The 17,460-nt window shown below is 44.1% G+C and overlaps 1 protein-coding gene across 9 annotated transcripts in view; it reads left to right on the top strand.

The window, feature by feature from the left end:
* The window catches only part of LOC100875666 (uncharacterized), a 90,311-nt gene extending 73,194 nt beyond the window's left edge, over window positions 1–17,117 (top strand). For 7 of the 9 annotated variants that reach the window (XM_076538703.1, XM_076538688.1, XM_076538691.1 and 4 more), the window contains 2 exons: window positions 2,368–3,417; window positions 10,729–17,117. In XM_076538703.1, the coding sequence (XP_076394818.1) occupies window positions 2,409–3,417; window positions 10,729–11,222 (1,503 nt within the window). In that variant the 5' untranslated portion in view covers window positions 2,368–2,408 and the 3' untranslated portion in view covers window positions 11,223–17,117. Of the gene's footprint in view, window positions 1–1,272; window positions 3,418–10,728 lie in introns of those variants that run through there. The other 2 variants (XM_012298977.2, XM_076538681.1) reach the window with 2 other exon arrangements.
* The last annotated feature ends 343 nt before the right edge of the window (window positions 17,118–17,460 follow it).

Genomic DNA, 17,460 nt, shown 5'->3' with positions numbered 1-17,460 from the left:
GTTAACAGCGCGGCATAGCGTCAAGTGGTAGGGGAGAAAGAGAGACGTGTCCGTCGAAGGAGGGTTCGCTTGTCAAACGATCCGAGAGATCGCGCTCGCGTCGCTTTCAGCCCGTTTACGCGTCCGAGCCGCGGGCAGAGCTCTCAGTTGACGCTCAGCGAGGCTCAGCGAGGCCAGAGAGAAGAAAGGGAGTCTTTTCGTGTGTGTAAACATCGCGCGTGTGTGTACCGTTGCAACGAGCAACCGGGCTCTCTTTCTACCTGAAGAACCCGCGAAAGGCTGCCCGTGTTTCCAAGGGTTCCGCTACCTGTCTCTCGTCGAACAACAGACAAGAAAAAAAAAAAACGGAGGGACACTGACGGAAGATCTCCGGTCCGACCACGAACGTTCCGTTTCTCCTGAATCTTTCGCCGGAGTTGCTTACTCGAGGCCGATTCGATTTTGCTCGGCGCTCGTGCCTCATTGGACGGCGACAGGGAAAAGAAAATAATCGAAGCAAATCGACGGTGGGAGACGAAGCGAAAAAGAAGAAACGAACGGTGCGACGAGTGGAGAGCAAGTACGCGCTCCGGACAGAGACGTCGCGTGTACATTTCGAAGGAAGTTATGAGCAGGGTGACAGTTTCTGTCGAGGAAGGAGACGGGACGACATGTGGCTCGACTATGACCCGGAGCGGGACGACAATAGCAAGATCGGTCGAGCAGTGAAAGAAACGCGGTCGTACCGTACGTACGACGAGGCGCGTTCGTTTCTGTTCTCGAGGGGTCGTCGATTGCCAAGTGACTTGTTCGCGACATGCACCAGTCGCGACACCGTTGAGCATCAATCGTCGTCGGTGACGTTCGACGACCGCGAAGTCGCGTTCACCCGCTGCTGTTTGTTCAGCGAGAAAACTGCTGTCCTACGTTAATTACCGTGCTAACCTGTGCGACAGGAACATCGTCCAGCGCTATATCGAACGAGCATTTCTAAAGGCGTGCTGTGTCGTTTTGTTTTCGTTTGTTCCAACGTTACGGTTCCAACGTATCGTTGCACCTGGTCGTCGTACTCGGATCATCGGACTACCGGTACTACTCTGGACATCGATATCGGACGACCCGCCAACCGATCCTCGTCGACGACGTCCCCGCACGTGGCCCATTCTGCCGCCCGTCAACCTCGATCAACCTCGATCAACCTCGCTCGTCGTCGCGGACGTTATCGGTGTGGTGGTGGTGGTGGTTGTGCTGGTGGTGGTGGTGGTGGTGGTGGTGGCGGTGGTGGTGGTGGTGGTGCATGGACCTTTTCTCGACGGATTTGCTACGCATTTTATCGCGCCCCTGGGCGTCTTGGTCTCCCTCTCCGTCTCGTTTCGTCTCTTTCCAACCCGTTGCTCTCACTCGGTTCCTCTCGTTCGCCGTGTGCCGTCTCCTTCCACCCCGCGCTTACCTACCCCTCCACCTGTCTGCCGCGCCGCTGCACACCCTCCCCTCCCTTCCCCTCCCACCGCGGACCGTACTCACACGATCGCGTACCCGTACAATTTTCCCTATCCCCACCTTCCGCGCGCCTCCTCTGCTTTCCGCACGCGTTTTCTTTATTTATTCCGCGATTCCTCCTGGGCAACGCGACGCGTCTCCCACGTACACACGCGTACGCGCGAACGTACACGTACGCGCGATGAAACCCGCGTCCCACCGTTCCGCAATTTTTTGAAATCGTTTCGCGTCCTCGCGCCGCCGAACCTGGTATTTCGAACGCGCCTCGCGCTGTCCATTGGTCGTCGATCGCCGTGCACGCCGACCACGCTCGACGAGACCGTCCTCGTAAAATCGACGATAATAACTGCCGCTTCTGCACTCTTCCCCTCTGCCGGCCTTCTTCTTCTTCTTCTACTCGTTCGTCGCGTTCGTTCATCGCCTCCTCCTACTACTTCTCCTCCACTGGCCGTGTTCTGCCTGGCGGTCTAACGTTACTCGAACGAACATTACCTTGCCTCGCTGTCCGTCCTTGGATCGTACGCGCGCGCCGTAAACGTAACCGCGCGAAACGACGACGACGGATATGCGATCGTGGTTCCCGGTCGCGTGGTGATAATCGTCGATCGGAAATCGAATCGCGTCTACGCGTTCCCGCGGTTTCGCTCGGGCCCGCATTCAATCGGGCGAATCGGCCACGGAATCGGCATCGTCACCACCGCTCGTCAACGCCGTCATCGCGTCCGTGCCGAGCGTCGTCGTTATAACACCGGCAATCACCTGTCACCATCTGCACCATCGCCGATCACGTGGCTTGCTCGACGGCGACGCTGTACGACAATGTTCACGCCGCGCCGCTGTGCGGCTCCGGCGTGGGCCACCCTGGCTCCGTCACGCCGATGGGGACAGCCACCGGAGCGGGGAATTCCACCGGGGTGACCTGGTGGGGCATGATGAACGGTTCCCTCTACGAGGACAGCCCGCCACCGGTCCCGCCGACAGCCTCCAGCCTCGTATCGATCCAGCAGCAACAACAGCATCAAGCGACCTCGACCCCGGGTTCCCATCAGCAAGCGACCACACCGACGTCGCCGGCTGCACCGGCTTCCTCGGCGACGACCGCACCACCGGCCCCAACAGCCAGCGCCAGCTCGACCTCGCCGAGCGCCTCCTCGGTCGCGAGCAACAGCGCGCCCGGACCTCTTCACATACCCGCCAAAAGGTTGACCGCCACACCGGCCGCGTCTTCCTACGGAGAAGTCGGCTGCGTCGAGTCCTCGGCGGCGCCCGCCGCTGGACCAGCGGGCGTCATTCGTCATTCCCACTCGTCCTCCGCCGGCTCGCAAGGCGGCTGGAGTTACAGTCCCCATCATCCCCAGGAATCGCATTACTCTTCCGCCGCCTCGGCTGACTCCCTCAATCATCATCAGACCTACGGGGGTAACAATCCCCCGACCTATTACAATCTGGCGGCCGATCCCACCTCCACTTCCGGCTCCTCTAGGGACAACCGGAAAGCCGGCACGCTCAGTTTCTGGTCGCCGGCAGCGGCTACCGCGGGATCAGCCGCGTCTGCCGGCTCCGCGCCCGACTACAAGCCCTACAACTCGGCGGGAGTCGCAACCACCAGCTCCTCGACGGGCGCTGGTTCCTCCTCGGTCGCCAGCGGGGTCGCGGATCCGGCCGTATCCTCCTGTCATCAGAGCTTCTCGCAGAGCTGGTGCAATTACGCTCCTTACACTACCGCGAGGCATCACCATCCGGTCGACACGGCCGGTCATCATCATCCTCACTCGCAAGCGGGGGTCCCGTACTTGACGCCGTCCGCGGCGGACGACCGGGGAAGGGTCACTGCCGCCATGGTTGCGGCCGAAAGCGCCTTTCCTCACGACGGATACGGTGGCCTCAGGAATTACGGGGCGCCTGAACCTGTCACTTCCAGTCCGTACCCGCCTCCAGGTAAGCATCGACTCTTTCCTTATCGTTTTCGTCGTTCGAATTTCGTTTCAGCGGACCACACGGTAAAGTATATACGTACCTGGTAATCTGGACCCAATTGACCAGTTACGAAACCTGGATTTTCTTGCTACTCGAAACGCGGTCGTAAGTCGCGAGATCGTGCGCTCGGCCCGAGGAACATCGGCCTTGGAACGCGAGGGGAACGGTAGAGACGATTTAAACGGTCTAAAACCACGGACCCGTCGTGCCAACGATCGTCATCGTTCATTCACGTGTTTGGTCATTCTCTTTCGCCCCCACTGACCGTCCTTTTCTCCGGTCCCTGGAACCCATGAAACGTCGCATGAGCAACAACGAACCGCGGCAGGTTTATTGGCGGCCGTAACTCGTAAACTCTGGCGTGCGCCTCCGATCAGCTGATTCGTTCCATGACCCGTGCGGACGTTCGGTCTTCTCCCGCTAACCGCCTTTCTCGTTTTCCTCCTTGCCGAATCTCTCGACGTTACATTCTTTTCCGCGGTTCTTCTTTTCCTTCTAGCTTATACCGTTCGTTATCCGACTCGTGTAAGCAGTTACGGTGTTCTCGATACGTCGGTTCGATCGAGCCTACCGGGTTTCCGAGGCGGTTGGCGGCAACGCGTACAAAGGTTCGAAGATTTTCAGCGACGATTGTCGACCGTTAGTCCGCAGGGGAAAAAAGAACAACGCGTCGAGCGGCGCGATCGTAAAGAATAGGAAAATACGAGACACGACGGCTGGTCATACGGGCACGCTCGGCCCCGATAAACGAGATATCGTTCGCGTGATTCTCTCGTCCGCCGAGTTAATCGTATGCGTGGGGCAGGGAGGTACACGCGCAGGCGTGCGATACATACAAAGTAGTCGAATACGAGCGCCGCGTATAGTTTAACCGTCACCCGATAGATGGCAGCTCCATTATCTTTGTTCGTTGGTTTGGTATCTGAGAGCGAGGTAGGCCGAAACCGAAAGAAGTTGGCCGGGCCACGACGGAGCTCCGATTTTCGGTGCGTTGCGCGGGGACGACAGGTGCCCGCTCGTTTTAGCAGTCGAGATAACCATCTTCCCGCGTTTAGGAAGACTTCTTCGAGAGGAAACCGGTTGCACCCTGACTTCGCGCGTACAACGTGCGATCACCGATTTACAACCCCGTACCGGCGCTTTTTCCATTCGTTTATCGCCAGACTATTCGCGCCTTCCACCTTTCTTTAATCGTCCCTAATTTGACCCGTACCGAATTTATCGATCGGTAGCGCTCCAACGACTGTTGTCCCGTCTTCGAAACTCGCGCCGCGACGCTTTTTCGCGCCGCATAGTCGGTTCGGTTGCTAAACTTTTCGTACGAGGATTCTGTTCGATGCAAGTTCCGCGCGATTCGGTATCGAGTGACTTCGATCGACGCGATTCGATTTAGCTTGGTTCAATTTCGCGATACTCTGTTCTTAGATTTAACGTGATCCGATTTCATTTGTCATGTTTTAGTTTAACGCGATTTCATTCGACACGTTTCAGTTTGACGCGATTAAATTCGTTGAAATTAAATTTAGCGTAATTCGGTCCCATGCAATTCAGTTCGATGTGATTTTATTCAGACTGCTTCGATTCAGCGCGATTTGATTCGGCATGTTTCAATTTGACGCGATTAAATTCGATAGGATTAAATTTAATGTAATTCACTTCCATTCAATTCAATTCGATATAATTAAATTCAAGATATTTCAGTCCAACGCGATTTCATTCGATATGTTTCAATTTGTTTTGGAATATTTAGAAGTCTCGTAAAGAAAAGTATCGACTTATTTTTTTATATAAACTCATCCTCTTTTTGACTAAAGATCGAATGCCCTGAGATATAAAGATTACGTAAGGCAAAAGACCCAATAGTTGGCATTGATCCGATTAGTGACACTCGTTTGGTTCATAAAAATTTGCGTTCATCTTTATGCTCATTATTTATAGTATAATACCATGAACAAACAAGTCAATAAATAAGAGCACATGCGAATAAGAAACAAGTCAATAAATAAAACTGCACGTAATAACTGAAATGAAAAAATTCATATCAAGTACCACTGGTTGGTGCTAATACCTAAGGATTTATAGGTATGTACATAAAATCTATATTATTCAAAATAATTTCCATAAGTCTTGAGAAAACACTAACCCAAAGAAACACTTTCTATATTTTAAAAATACACCTATAATTATATAAAACGTTTCAAAACGTTGCACAGTAAGAATCTACTAAAAGTGTCAATAATTGGATGACTCGCCTTACCTGTCAATAATTCGCGATTTCCATCGGATGTTTGGGGTTCCGATGATTTTCTGATAGATTAACGCACATCGTCGGATAAATCGCATTCGGTCACAGGTTCGAAAGGGATCGTTTTCGAGGGCACGCTAATTGTTGGCAGCTCGCCTTCCGCAAATCGATACGTCTTTTCCTCCGCAGTTTCGTGTACACCGCACACACGCGTACGCCATGCACGTTGACATTCGTGAGAATCCTGACCTTTGTTAAATAATTTGCATATTCCAACGTTTTACTGGCCAATAAATTCCTGTCGCTTAAGCAATCGCGGCGCGATACCCGCGAAACGAGACGGGACGAGACGAACGTTGGCAAAAGACGGGAACAGAGGAAGAGAGAGGATCAGCCATGGATTCTCTGTTTCGAGTCGAAGAAGACGAGACAGGGATAGAGAATGGGAGACTAGAGAGGCAAGATATTACGCGATCTAATAACACCGAGGAAGGAAATACGGAAGTTTAGCTGCCTTCTATAAAAAGACGCTTATTATATTTTTCCTTTTACCTTTCGTCAAAAAATTTCAACGAATGTTATTTATGGGAGAAAAGGAAACAGACTTAGAAGTCTTAATTCTGGGATAATTTATTCGGCTCAATGTCGCGGGTTATTTCACTTGTAAATGACATGGATATTTTTGGACACTTTGATCGAATTTGATGAAACTTTGTTGACCTCTTCGAGGATGATTCTTTTAAGGACAGGAAAAGGAATTATTAAATTTTTTAGCATTATTATATTTTATTGGCTTTACCAACAATTACAGAGCAATTATTCCTAAAAGAATTTGTAGTATAAAAATCTTAATTCTATAATACATAATAATAGGAAAACAGTGTACATTATTATGTGCGCAAGACTTGAAAGGGTGCACATATGAGTAAGTATCCTTGAAGAGGTTAAAAAGGAAACTTCAAATAAGCGTCTTCGAAGAATCACAAGTGTTTTTGAGTTTGACATCGGTGTCGTGCAAAGTGGTTAACACATTCGCTGCTATTATTGACACAACTAATAAGAACCGAGATGTCTTGTCTCCTCTGAAATTGCTGCTGATCTCTATACAATCTGACGAAGATAGAGTACTAAAAAGTAATTTTCTAATTTTGAAATCTCCAAAACTTCTGAACAGTAGAAACTAGTAGAGTTAAAAGACCTGATTCATGTTACAGATGAATAATTACGTTAATGTCTACTAGAGAAGTAAGTTTATTCTCACGAGGAGTCATAATGTGTTTTTTTTTGTTTTACTTGGAAAACGAATTATCGGAAATGACATAGCAAGTTCGCAGTAATTTCGTATAAGGTTAAAGAAAATTTAACTCGGCGAGCTTAAGAGGAACGCGAAGCAGATGTTTTATTTCTTTGGCGTTAATTTTCTGCAAAACACCCCCGTAAAAGCTCTGCATCCGGCGGCTTAGCTCGAAGAAGAGTTGCGCAAGCAGCGCGACAGTTGCTTGCAATTTCGAATTCCTGACACGATGTTAGCATATTTCACTGATTATGGCAGCGGCTGGTTCAACGAAGAATTCGCTGATGCTGTAATTGAAAGCACCAAAAATCAACGAAAATGTGATTTACGGAGATTAATAAAACTTTCATTTCGGATTTAGAGAGTACCAACGCATAGTTGATTCGATAACATCGGTTATTAAAAATTAGAACGTAACTATGAAGTAAATAAACGATAATTTTGTAGATAAAAATAAGGGGTTGTGTGAATAATGCTATTGAAATCATTGATGAGACGCAACGTATGCGTCAGCAGTAGGGAACGTGTTAAGGTCAGAAAAGAGAATTTTGTTGCAACGTAATCGAACTTGGTTGCATATTGTAAACATGTACCAATTCCTCGACACTCTTGTCCGTACTTGGGTTAAAGATAGAAGCACTGGCCGCCTGCTTTCGTAATCTCTTCGAAGCTTCACCCGCTTGCAAGCGTTGCAGCGTCTTCCGAATAGCGATATTTATATCGTGATTCGATGGCGTACGCCAAAACGGAAAAGGTATTGTTTGCAGATTAAATTCAGAAAGCCTTGCTACGTTCTCTGAAATCGAAGTAAAATTTAGGAAGAGTAATATTTTCGAAAAAGTCAAATGATTTATTTCGATCGTGTACGCAGAACTTTCGTTATCTACCTGAAGGGTTGTTTCCAAATTAAATTAATAAAATCTACTCGTCAATTTGTTCGATCAGCTTCTATTTCTCGTTGTTTGTTAGTTTCAATTATTACCGAAAGTTCAATGTTGGAAAATTTTACTGTTTGTTGAAACAGACAAAAAACAGAATAATGGCTTTATGCAAATGAAACGAACGTGTGCACGAATAAATTATCAAGCTACATCGCCCTGTAGAGAAAAAAAATTATTCTGATATTTTGCATTTGTAATTTTTATTATCGCGATTTGATTGCAAAAAAGGCAAGAGGAAACGATAAAAAAATGTAAAACTTTCTAAGAAAAAATATCGATAATATCTGAAAAAGGTCTTAACCAGACTAGTTTGTTTAATTAGATATTATATACATTATTTATTTCAGTACTTTAACTGCACATACCTATTCCGTGCCGTTTTAATTAATTTTATTTCGTTTTTAGTACAGGACGCAAACGGCGCGTCATCAACCGCATTATACACAAATATTCGAGGAGTGTTGATGGTTTCATTTGCACTTTAACCATTTCTGCGGACAGATATTAACTTTCAATAGGGAATTATTTGTGCCATCCCATTTATATTGCAAAATGACTCGTAGTTTCAATGCAATAAGCACTTTTATGTCCGGTATGGATTAGCTATTTTTCATTGCAGTTTTACATAAATGAAGTTCTTGCACTGTGTGATTCGATAAATTCATATTCTTAAATTGTAACTAGTTAGGTGGGGCCTATCACAACCCAGTGACTTTTACATTTTAAAAGGCTTAACTAGTTTTCAAATTGCGTAATAGTACAACTTTCAATACCCCTTTTTATTATTCCTTCTCTACAGGGAGGTTCAAAGTTTCTGTCGTTGATGCAATCATTATGAACTTCCAGATTAGAAATTCAAGATTGTTTAGAAAATAATGTGGATATTTATTACTCATCGATGTTCACGATTGAATTTGATTTAGATTTTGCAAAATAAAATTTCTATTTTCAACATCCCTCGTAGAATTTACAAGTTCCCAAATGTACTTTCTACATTTTCAAATTTTCAAGTCTCAAGTTCTCAAATTTCTAAATTCTTGAAACTACAGATCCTCAACTTCAGAAGTTCGCAAATTTCTGCAGCAGTAACGGGAAATCGCGAGCAAGTAACGCGCCTGAAAGGGGTTAACATTTTCGCAACAAAGATTTGAACTACGAACGTTAAAATTTCAATGTGCAATCGGGTTCGCGGTTGCTTGCATAAAAATCTGTAAACCAGTTGGACTTCTCGAACCACCTAATACGAAGCAGACGTATTAACAGTTTCACGTTTCGTATCTGGTTTCATGTTTTTCGTGCGGCTAGTATAGCAAGTCCAATTATATCGTGGCAAACCCTTCGCGTACGTGGGTCACGCACACAAACCCATGGGTTAAGAGCACGCTCGAACGTTGCGGAGCTGCTTCGGGTGTGAATTTCACGATCTCGTGACCTTACGACCTTCTGTTTCAGGAAATCCCCGTTTCAGCAAGAAATTCTACCACTTTGTCTTTTGCCGTCTTCGTCAATTTTCAATAAGTTTATAATTCTGTAACTGTATCATTATTATCTTTAAATTTCAGTTTTTAATGACGGCTGATTAATTGATTATTGATGGTGCGAGAACAAATTATGAAATCATTAAAGTTGTTAAAATTGTTCATTATAACAATTAGCAGGATGTTACGCTAATCGATACAAACTGTTATTAATATTTGGTGTTGTTTATTAAAATGTTACGATTGGATCGATAGTACAGTTCTTTTATTGGAACGAAGAAATTTTCAAATAAATTAATCTTTTCAATAATTAGATTTTTAATTTCGACAAGTGCCATTGTCATTGCGGCAGTCAACACGTTAATGAAGTTTATTTTTGGAAAAAAGTAGAGCGGTACTAGTATGGTTATGCCCCGATACGCTGACTAACAAACCAACGAACAATTTGCATTCATTTCTGTCAGCTTATGCTGATTCTAATGGCTCAACGAGGGAAAAGAAATAGGGACAGTTCCGGCCGCTTTTCCTCCTACGAATTATTTTACTGCGAAGCGTTCAAACCTAAGGGAACGTTCAAACTAGGCAAGTAACTTGGCAAGCGAGTCAGCAAATACGTACTTGGCTAGCCAGTATTCAATAAAATCTGGCAGGCAATCAAGAGTGTATAAGTAAACTATTTGTCTGGTACAAACAAGCTCTAATACGGTAGAATCTCGATATTTCTTCGCGTCAGGTGCTTTAGACACGAACCGAAATATTATCGATAGACTAAAATATGGACAGAACGATACACTGTCGTATGATGAGCAGTCTATGTACGCATGCGTGATCGCTGGAGGTGCTGTAATATCGTTTACGCATGCGTATACAGGATCCTAGCTATATAACTATAGCACAACCCTTTCAGAACCGACTTTTTTCTGCAATTAAATGGTTCCTTCTCTGGATTCACTTGTAATTAAGGGGGACTTATGTTGTAAGTGTGCTCATAGCTAAGAGGAGTTTCAAGACGAAAATTTATCTCGCGGAAAAATCTCGAGGTTCCACTGTTAGACGCTTTTATGTACCATCCGCAGTGAGAGGGTTGAAGGTGGCTGAGAAACTGGAGTCAAGTTAGATCGACGAATCGCGTGGCGTAACATCGTTGATAACGTTTATCAAAATCCACTAAACGTTGACTGGCATAAATTAGTTGGCAAACTGTTTGTTCGATAAGCGTAACACTCGACGCCGAAGGAAAGGTGAATTTTGCTCGCCAGCTAGACGTTAGCTAGCAACTAGGTTGTTTGTTATCGGCAAACTAATTGTGTTAAGTGATGTGGGGTTCCTCCCCATCTTCGTTGTTTTCCGCAGGTTCCCTGGCGGGAGTCGGCGTGGGTGTCGGCGTGGCGGGTATGGGCGTCGGTTGCGGGAGCTCGAACCCTCTGGAGTGGACCGGTCAAGTGACGGTGCGGAAGAAACGCAAGCCGTACTCGAAGTTCCAGACCCTCGAGCTGGAGAAAGAGTTCCTGTTCAACGCGTACGTGTCGAAGCAGAAGCGATGGGAGCTGGCGCGCAACCTGAACCTGACCGAACGGCAGGTGAAAATCTGGTTCCAGAATCGTCGGATGAAAAACAAGAAGAACAACCAGAGGCAATCGCAACAGCAGAACAACAACAATAACAACAACAGCAGCGCCAACAACGCGAATCACCACGCGGCGACCGGTAGCCATCACCATCCGAGTGCCGGGCATGCGCCACCCTCGAGTCACCACGTGGTCGCGCAGGCGCACCACGCGAACGGTTCCGCGAAGCATCATCAGTGACCCGTGGCTTTCTCTGGGATCGTCTTTGGCCACTCTCATCACAACCACGGCTCCACGGACGGTTGTGCTGGCACCGGGACCGGGAACGGGACGGGGACCGGGACCGGAACAGGGACACCGAGCGGAAATCACGCGAACCTGGTTACAGGTCACAGCCACGCTCTTCACGCGCCTCAACCGCAAACGCCTCTGCCGACCCACGTGGACGGTGGTGCGCCCTCGAACACCGTCACACTCCCCACCGCCGTCGTTCATCCTCACGTCCACGCGCACGCTCATCATCATCACCATCATCATCATCAGTTGGCGCACGTGGCTCAGCAGTATCCGACGCTCCTTCATCAAACGCCCCATGGCCTGGCAGCCTGAACCGCACGACTTCAGGCTAGGACGCCCCAGAGAATCGTCGACGAGTCGTTCGCGTCGCTCGTTGTTCGCGACTCAACTTCTTCGAGGTGATCGTCAGGGATTTGGCCATCCGTGACTACGCCCGGATAGATAGACACACGTACCCGCGCACACCCTATCGAACCTTGTTCAGCAGCTGTTCAAAGACTGCCTACCACTTGTAAGGAGAGATAACGTTTCGCGAGTAGTATATTATTATTATTATTATTATATTATTTTATTATTATTAATGTTATTATTACGATCATCGTCATCTTCATCGTCATCGCTGTTACCGATCCAACGGAACGGACACACTATTGTATAGAAGAGCACCGTTGCTCCATCGCCGGACTCTCTCTTTTCGTTTCCCCGCGTGTCAGGTGTCGATCTTGTTCGAGTAGTGCGAATCGCATCGCGACGCCGAGAAATCTGTCCAATTCGTAATTCGGTAGTACTTCCTCCAGTTATACATATTATATATATATAGATATACATAGTAAAGCAAATTAGTGTCACTTAGTGTCTGGCCCCTGGACGAACGCCATCCCGCTCCACCCCATCCCCAACAGGTTTCTACCCTCTCGATCGTACGTTTGCTTTGTGTCCGACTGAACAGGAACGTGTCGTGGCTCGAGGTGAACGGCATTGGGCCCCGTGGCTACGTCGGAAGATCTCGAGGATCGTCTTTCAGGGGTAAGTGCGCAGAAAGTTAGGGCGCGAACTTTCAACGAACGATAACTATTACCTTAATTTACGTCGCTACTGTCTGTGATTCGCGGAAAGTACTATTGTTTTTCTTGTTTTGCGGAGACGCTAAAGATCGATCGCGACTCGTGTTGTTCTTTCGTCGTCGGTGTATTTGCGCGAGTCGACGCGTGTTAGTTTAATTTCGTCGCGAGACAGAATCCAATAATGGAGTCGTTCCACGGGATCCGATGAATCGACGAGGATCAATAGATCCAGCGTGCAAGGACTCGATCGCCGGAGGGTCTGAGCAGGATTACGCGCTTGGACCTTTGTAGATAACTTCTATGTTCGTTGTCTGGCGTTTTGTCCTCTAGATAAGCCGGCGATCGATGCGGGAAATTGAAACTGGTGCGGGACAATCTATGTCGCGGTCTTTACGCCAGGACACGTTCGCGACTGTGCAAAGCAACCATACGGTCGGAGGATTAGTCTAATTATGTCCAGAGTGTTGTATTCACCGCCTACCAAGGATCGCGAACTAGTACCTATAATTCTTATGTTATATGTAAAGAAATAAAAACGACTTTTAGATGTAAAGGCATAACTAGTGGACTATCGAGTGCTGGCGAGAGCACTGCTCTAAGACTGAGTTTAGGAACTTCATTGCCGGAGCTGCGATATGTTGAAGCTCATCGTGATTAATTCAAATGGGAAAAGAAGTTCGTTTGTTAATTGTTGAACGTAAAATTTACTGTTTTTCTTTGGTTCGAACGACGAAACTCCAAAGAGCTGTCGTGGATTGAAAGATGTTTCTCTGTGAAAAATATTCTTGAAATATTATTTTCGACGGTGTTCGTGAAAAAAATTGTATTAAAATTCAAGGATTCACGATTCGCTCATCGAATCCGATGTCTATTCTTGCACTTGATTGGTAATTAAATTCACGATATTAATGTTTTCTGTTTGTTAATCATTGAAAGATATACAGGCTCACTAGTGCAACGTGCTAAAATTAATTTGTTGTTAGCATTTAACTTTGATGTATAGTAATTTTTAAATAAAGTGTACAACATAATCCTGGTGTTCGGAAGATTTTGATAGAAAATAAGTGAAAAAAAATCGTGAATTTAATTGTCGATGCTGACGTCGAAGCAAGCAAGAAAATTCCAAAGCCACAAAGTGTAATTGGAAGATCGATAGAAACGACTGGTTACTGAGCCATGGAATTGAATTTTCAGGGTGAAGAAAGAATGTCATTTCGACGAGTCGAATCGAAAAAACTCCTTTCGATGAAACGAAGTCCTAAACGCGGTCTAAGAGCGCAGGAAATCGAAGCGTTTTACCTTTTAAACGGTACGTCAGCGAGTAAGTAGGTAATTTAATCGGATGTTCAATGAAAATAAATATCCCAGTGGATCTCTATTCTCTAAGGTGCAACATTATCTAAATTGTAAGGGCCGCTGAACGAGTGTGCACATCTACGGTATATTACGTACACATATTGCGTGTCCTCTTCTCGAATGCACTTATGTACGTACGAGCGTGTGATTGAGCGTGTGTGTGCGAGTGTGTGATACGCGCTCGCGTTTCTACACCGACGTATGTACACGTGGTACGCGTGTATCAAGATAACACGAAGTTCGCGACGGACAGAGAGAAAAAAATCGATAAAGAGAAAGTAGAGCCAAGGAGAATATTGAAATTTGTTGGTGTAGGTGCAGGAGCGCGCGTGCGAGAGCGAACGAGTGCGAGAGAGAAAGAGGAACGAAGATGATTCGAGCGAGAAAGAGAAAGCGGTACAGGAAACACACAGAAAACCTGCAACCTGGCTCAGACTTACGTGCAATTGTTTGCGAGACAAATATTCGTTCGCAAGTATACAAACACAGGACACGAAGAATTAAGCTCAAGAATAATTGACCTTTGAACAACGATGACCGTACATTCGGCGAACGAAGTTTGTAAATTTAATTCGAAAGTTCAGCGTACAGTAGCTGCTCGTTAATTGTCCGTTACATAAAGTACTGCGAATACGACGTGATCGCTTACATTCAATTTGTCCTTATTTAGAATCGTGAACAAATGCAAGTATGTCTGAACAAGGTTTTCACGAGACGCGAAATATGAACGACAAAAATATTATAATAATTAGAAAATAATTACGACATGAACACACACGAGCACGCGCGTATACACACGAAACACAATTGTGAGATTGGGTCTTGGATGAACGATACACTACTCCGCCACGATTACTATAATACAATTAATTATGTAACGACCGTTTAAGTATGATAACAGTATAAGTGGAAATAAAGTGATTCTTGAGAAGCAAGCGAAGAAATATCAGAGAAAGGTGGACAAATTTTCACGGGGGTTCATTGGGGGTGGTTGGGGAAGGGGTTAACGTCGGTATATTTACGTGAAGATCAAGATTGCAGTCGGCGAACCATACTCGGATTTCATCGTGAGTTGTAATTAGTTGCTAATTGTCTTGCCGCTGACGATTTTTATTGCGATTATTATGATTATTATTATTATTATTATTATATCATTATTATTATTATTATATTATATTATTATATTGATTATTATTATTGTGAGCGTCACGTTAATATTATGTTATTGTTTTTATTGTGTGTTGTTTTGTATGTACCTATCAGCCTATACGAACATGATATTATTATTAACAAAGCGATGGATTTACACAGGTATACACACACGTACACGGAACACGCATCGACAGGATATATACAGGGTGTCTGATAAGATATTGGATGTGATTTAATATCGATCACCATTTTTGAACGAACCTGTAGATTCAATATAATTTTAATGTTACATAACTCACGTGCTGTTATTTACACATTTTATTAGAGCATTGAAAAAATGACAGGAAGTTAATCAAAATGAGGATTCTTAGAATTTACACGATTCTGTTAACAAGAATCTTGTTAAGTCTCGCTACTTTTTCATCTCTGTTCGGCGACTTAAAATTATAGAAAAGAAAATGAAGTTTATAACAGTTACTTTTTGCAAGGGATAATTTAAAAGAAATAAAAATGAAGCTTATATTTTTTAAAGAACTGATTTGAATCATTAAAGTTAAAAAACTTATTTTTATTATTTAATATAATAAAAAAGAAGTGCAAATTGAAGTAATTTAAAAAGGAACCCACGAATTATTAGACGCCCTGTATATCGAGAGAAACACGATGTTATTGAACGTGCACGATTAATTTTAACTCATGACAGAATAATTTGTCGACCTGATACACATTCTAGCCTACTTCAACGTAACGTTTTTTGTTCGTTTTGAAAATACTTTTTCCTATTTCCTCCTTTTTCTTCGGTAGCCTCTTTCGCTTAACGCTTTACCTATCCTTGATCGATAAAGCGACACCGTTTCATCGCTCTATAACAACTGGAAATTGAAACGAGCATTCTGTAAATTATAGTATATCTCAATGTGATCAGGCTCGCATGAAGCTGCGATAGTCTACCGAATTATTTTTGGAGCAAGGTAACTATAAATCAAGAATCGAGGACTTCTTTGTAACTATATTTTAAATCTCTAATTATTATTTTTACAAATATTGAGATCCGTAAGCAGAATATAATGAACAGACTTCCGATTGGTAAGGTGTTAAGCTGAACACGCGAACGTCAAATGTTTAAAATTTCGAAAGCTTTGAAAAAAATTTTCACTTCGATAACCCGTTAGAAAATATAGTAGAATTAATTTATTAAATTTCGGACAAAATTGAGGAAACAGGAAAGAGGAAAAAGTGAGAGAATGTACGTATGCATGCGTGTGAGAGAGAAAAAGGAACGCCAGGTTTCATTTTACCAGATTAAAAAAATGTTTATGTTTCTTTTTTTTTATATTCGAGTTATTAAAAAAAGGGAAAGATTGTTCCGGTGTTATTTCCTCTTTTTTTGTATATTGGCGGATAGAAAATCGATATATTTTCTTCTGTTGAACGAAAAGGCAATGTGAAGAGAATTGCAATTATATTATTGTTTCATGCTCAATATTGTTATTAACACGATGATTAATCCTTCCTGATGTACGAGTATCCACCGTAACTTATAATCAAGCTCATCTGCTTAGTGTTTAATCGTAAATCCTCACAACCACCCCCGGATCCTCGATCTCACCCTCTGTTGCACGGTTTCGTCATCTTCTCAGTAGCTCAAATACCGTGTAGGAAATTTTCTTTTACTCGGAAATGATCGTGGCTCTAATAATATCGAACGCGTGTGATCGACTATGTGTATCGTACATTCTTACAAATAGCCCCTACTTTGTCTGCTGTTAAAAATTTTACAACTTGCAAAAAATATGAATAAAATTTGAAGAACCTTCTAAAAGTTATATAATATTTGAGTACCGTGTACTGATTGTAATTTAAGAAAAAATAGTAACTTTGAAATATAACTTGTTTATAAAATTGCAAAGAAAAAAGATTTCAATTTACAAGAATTATCTGATTGTTATTCGAAATTTCCTAACTAATTCGATGTTGAAAATGAAGTCGTGTTCTTTAAAAAAGAAACCATCTCTAATGTAGAAGACACGCGTTCGTATTATTTCAGCTACGATGACGATGAGATATCTCGAGGAAATTTTGTTTTGCGACTAATGGATAGATAGGAACGTTTCACCAACCTGTATCTGTTTCTAGCTGTATCTTGTATGATATTAATTACGGTCGTAAGGTAGACATTAATTACGCTAACTTGTAAATAAAGACACAAAATTTATCCTGTATCGAAGTGCAATAATAAAAACATGTTTAATTAGTGCCAAAGTAATTTTGCAGAGATGAGAAGAACGTGCATCGATAACCTTCTTTCGAAGCTTCTGTACCTTCTATCGCGCGAGGAATGCAGTGAACAGTTGCATTATAAATTACCATGCATATATTACATATATACAACCGTTTACGGTGTAACGGGATGAGGTAAATGGTTTTTCATCAATTTTCAGCTAGGTTACAACGTAAGATCGTTAGCTGCTATCGTGACACTTCATATTTTTTAAAATTTGACAAAGAATTAAATTAAGATACATATTCTTTTGTCGACCAGACGTTTTAATTTCTCGAAAGAAGTCGTAGAATTTTTCTTTCTCTGTCTACACTTGTTTCCCCTCTTC

The sequence above is a fragment of the Megachile rotundata genome, chromosome 1, assembly GCF_050947335.1.
Source record: "Megachile rotundata isolate GNS110a chromosome 1, iyMegRotu1, whole genome shotgun sequence".
Lineage (NCBI taxonomy): Eukaryota > Metazoa > Arthropoda > Insecta > Hymenoptera > Megachilidae > Megachile > Megachile rotundata.
The sequence above is the reverse complement of the archived record's forward strand: the minus strand, read 5'-3'. Positions and strand labels throughout refer to the sequence as shown.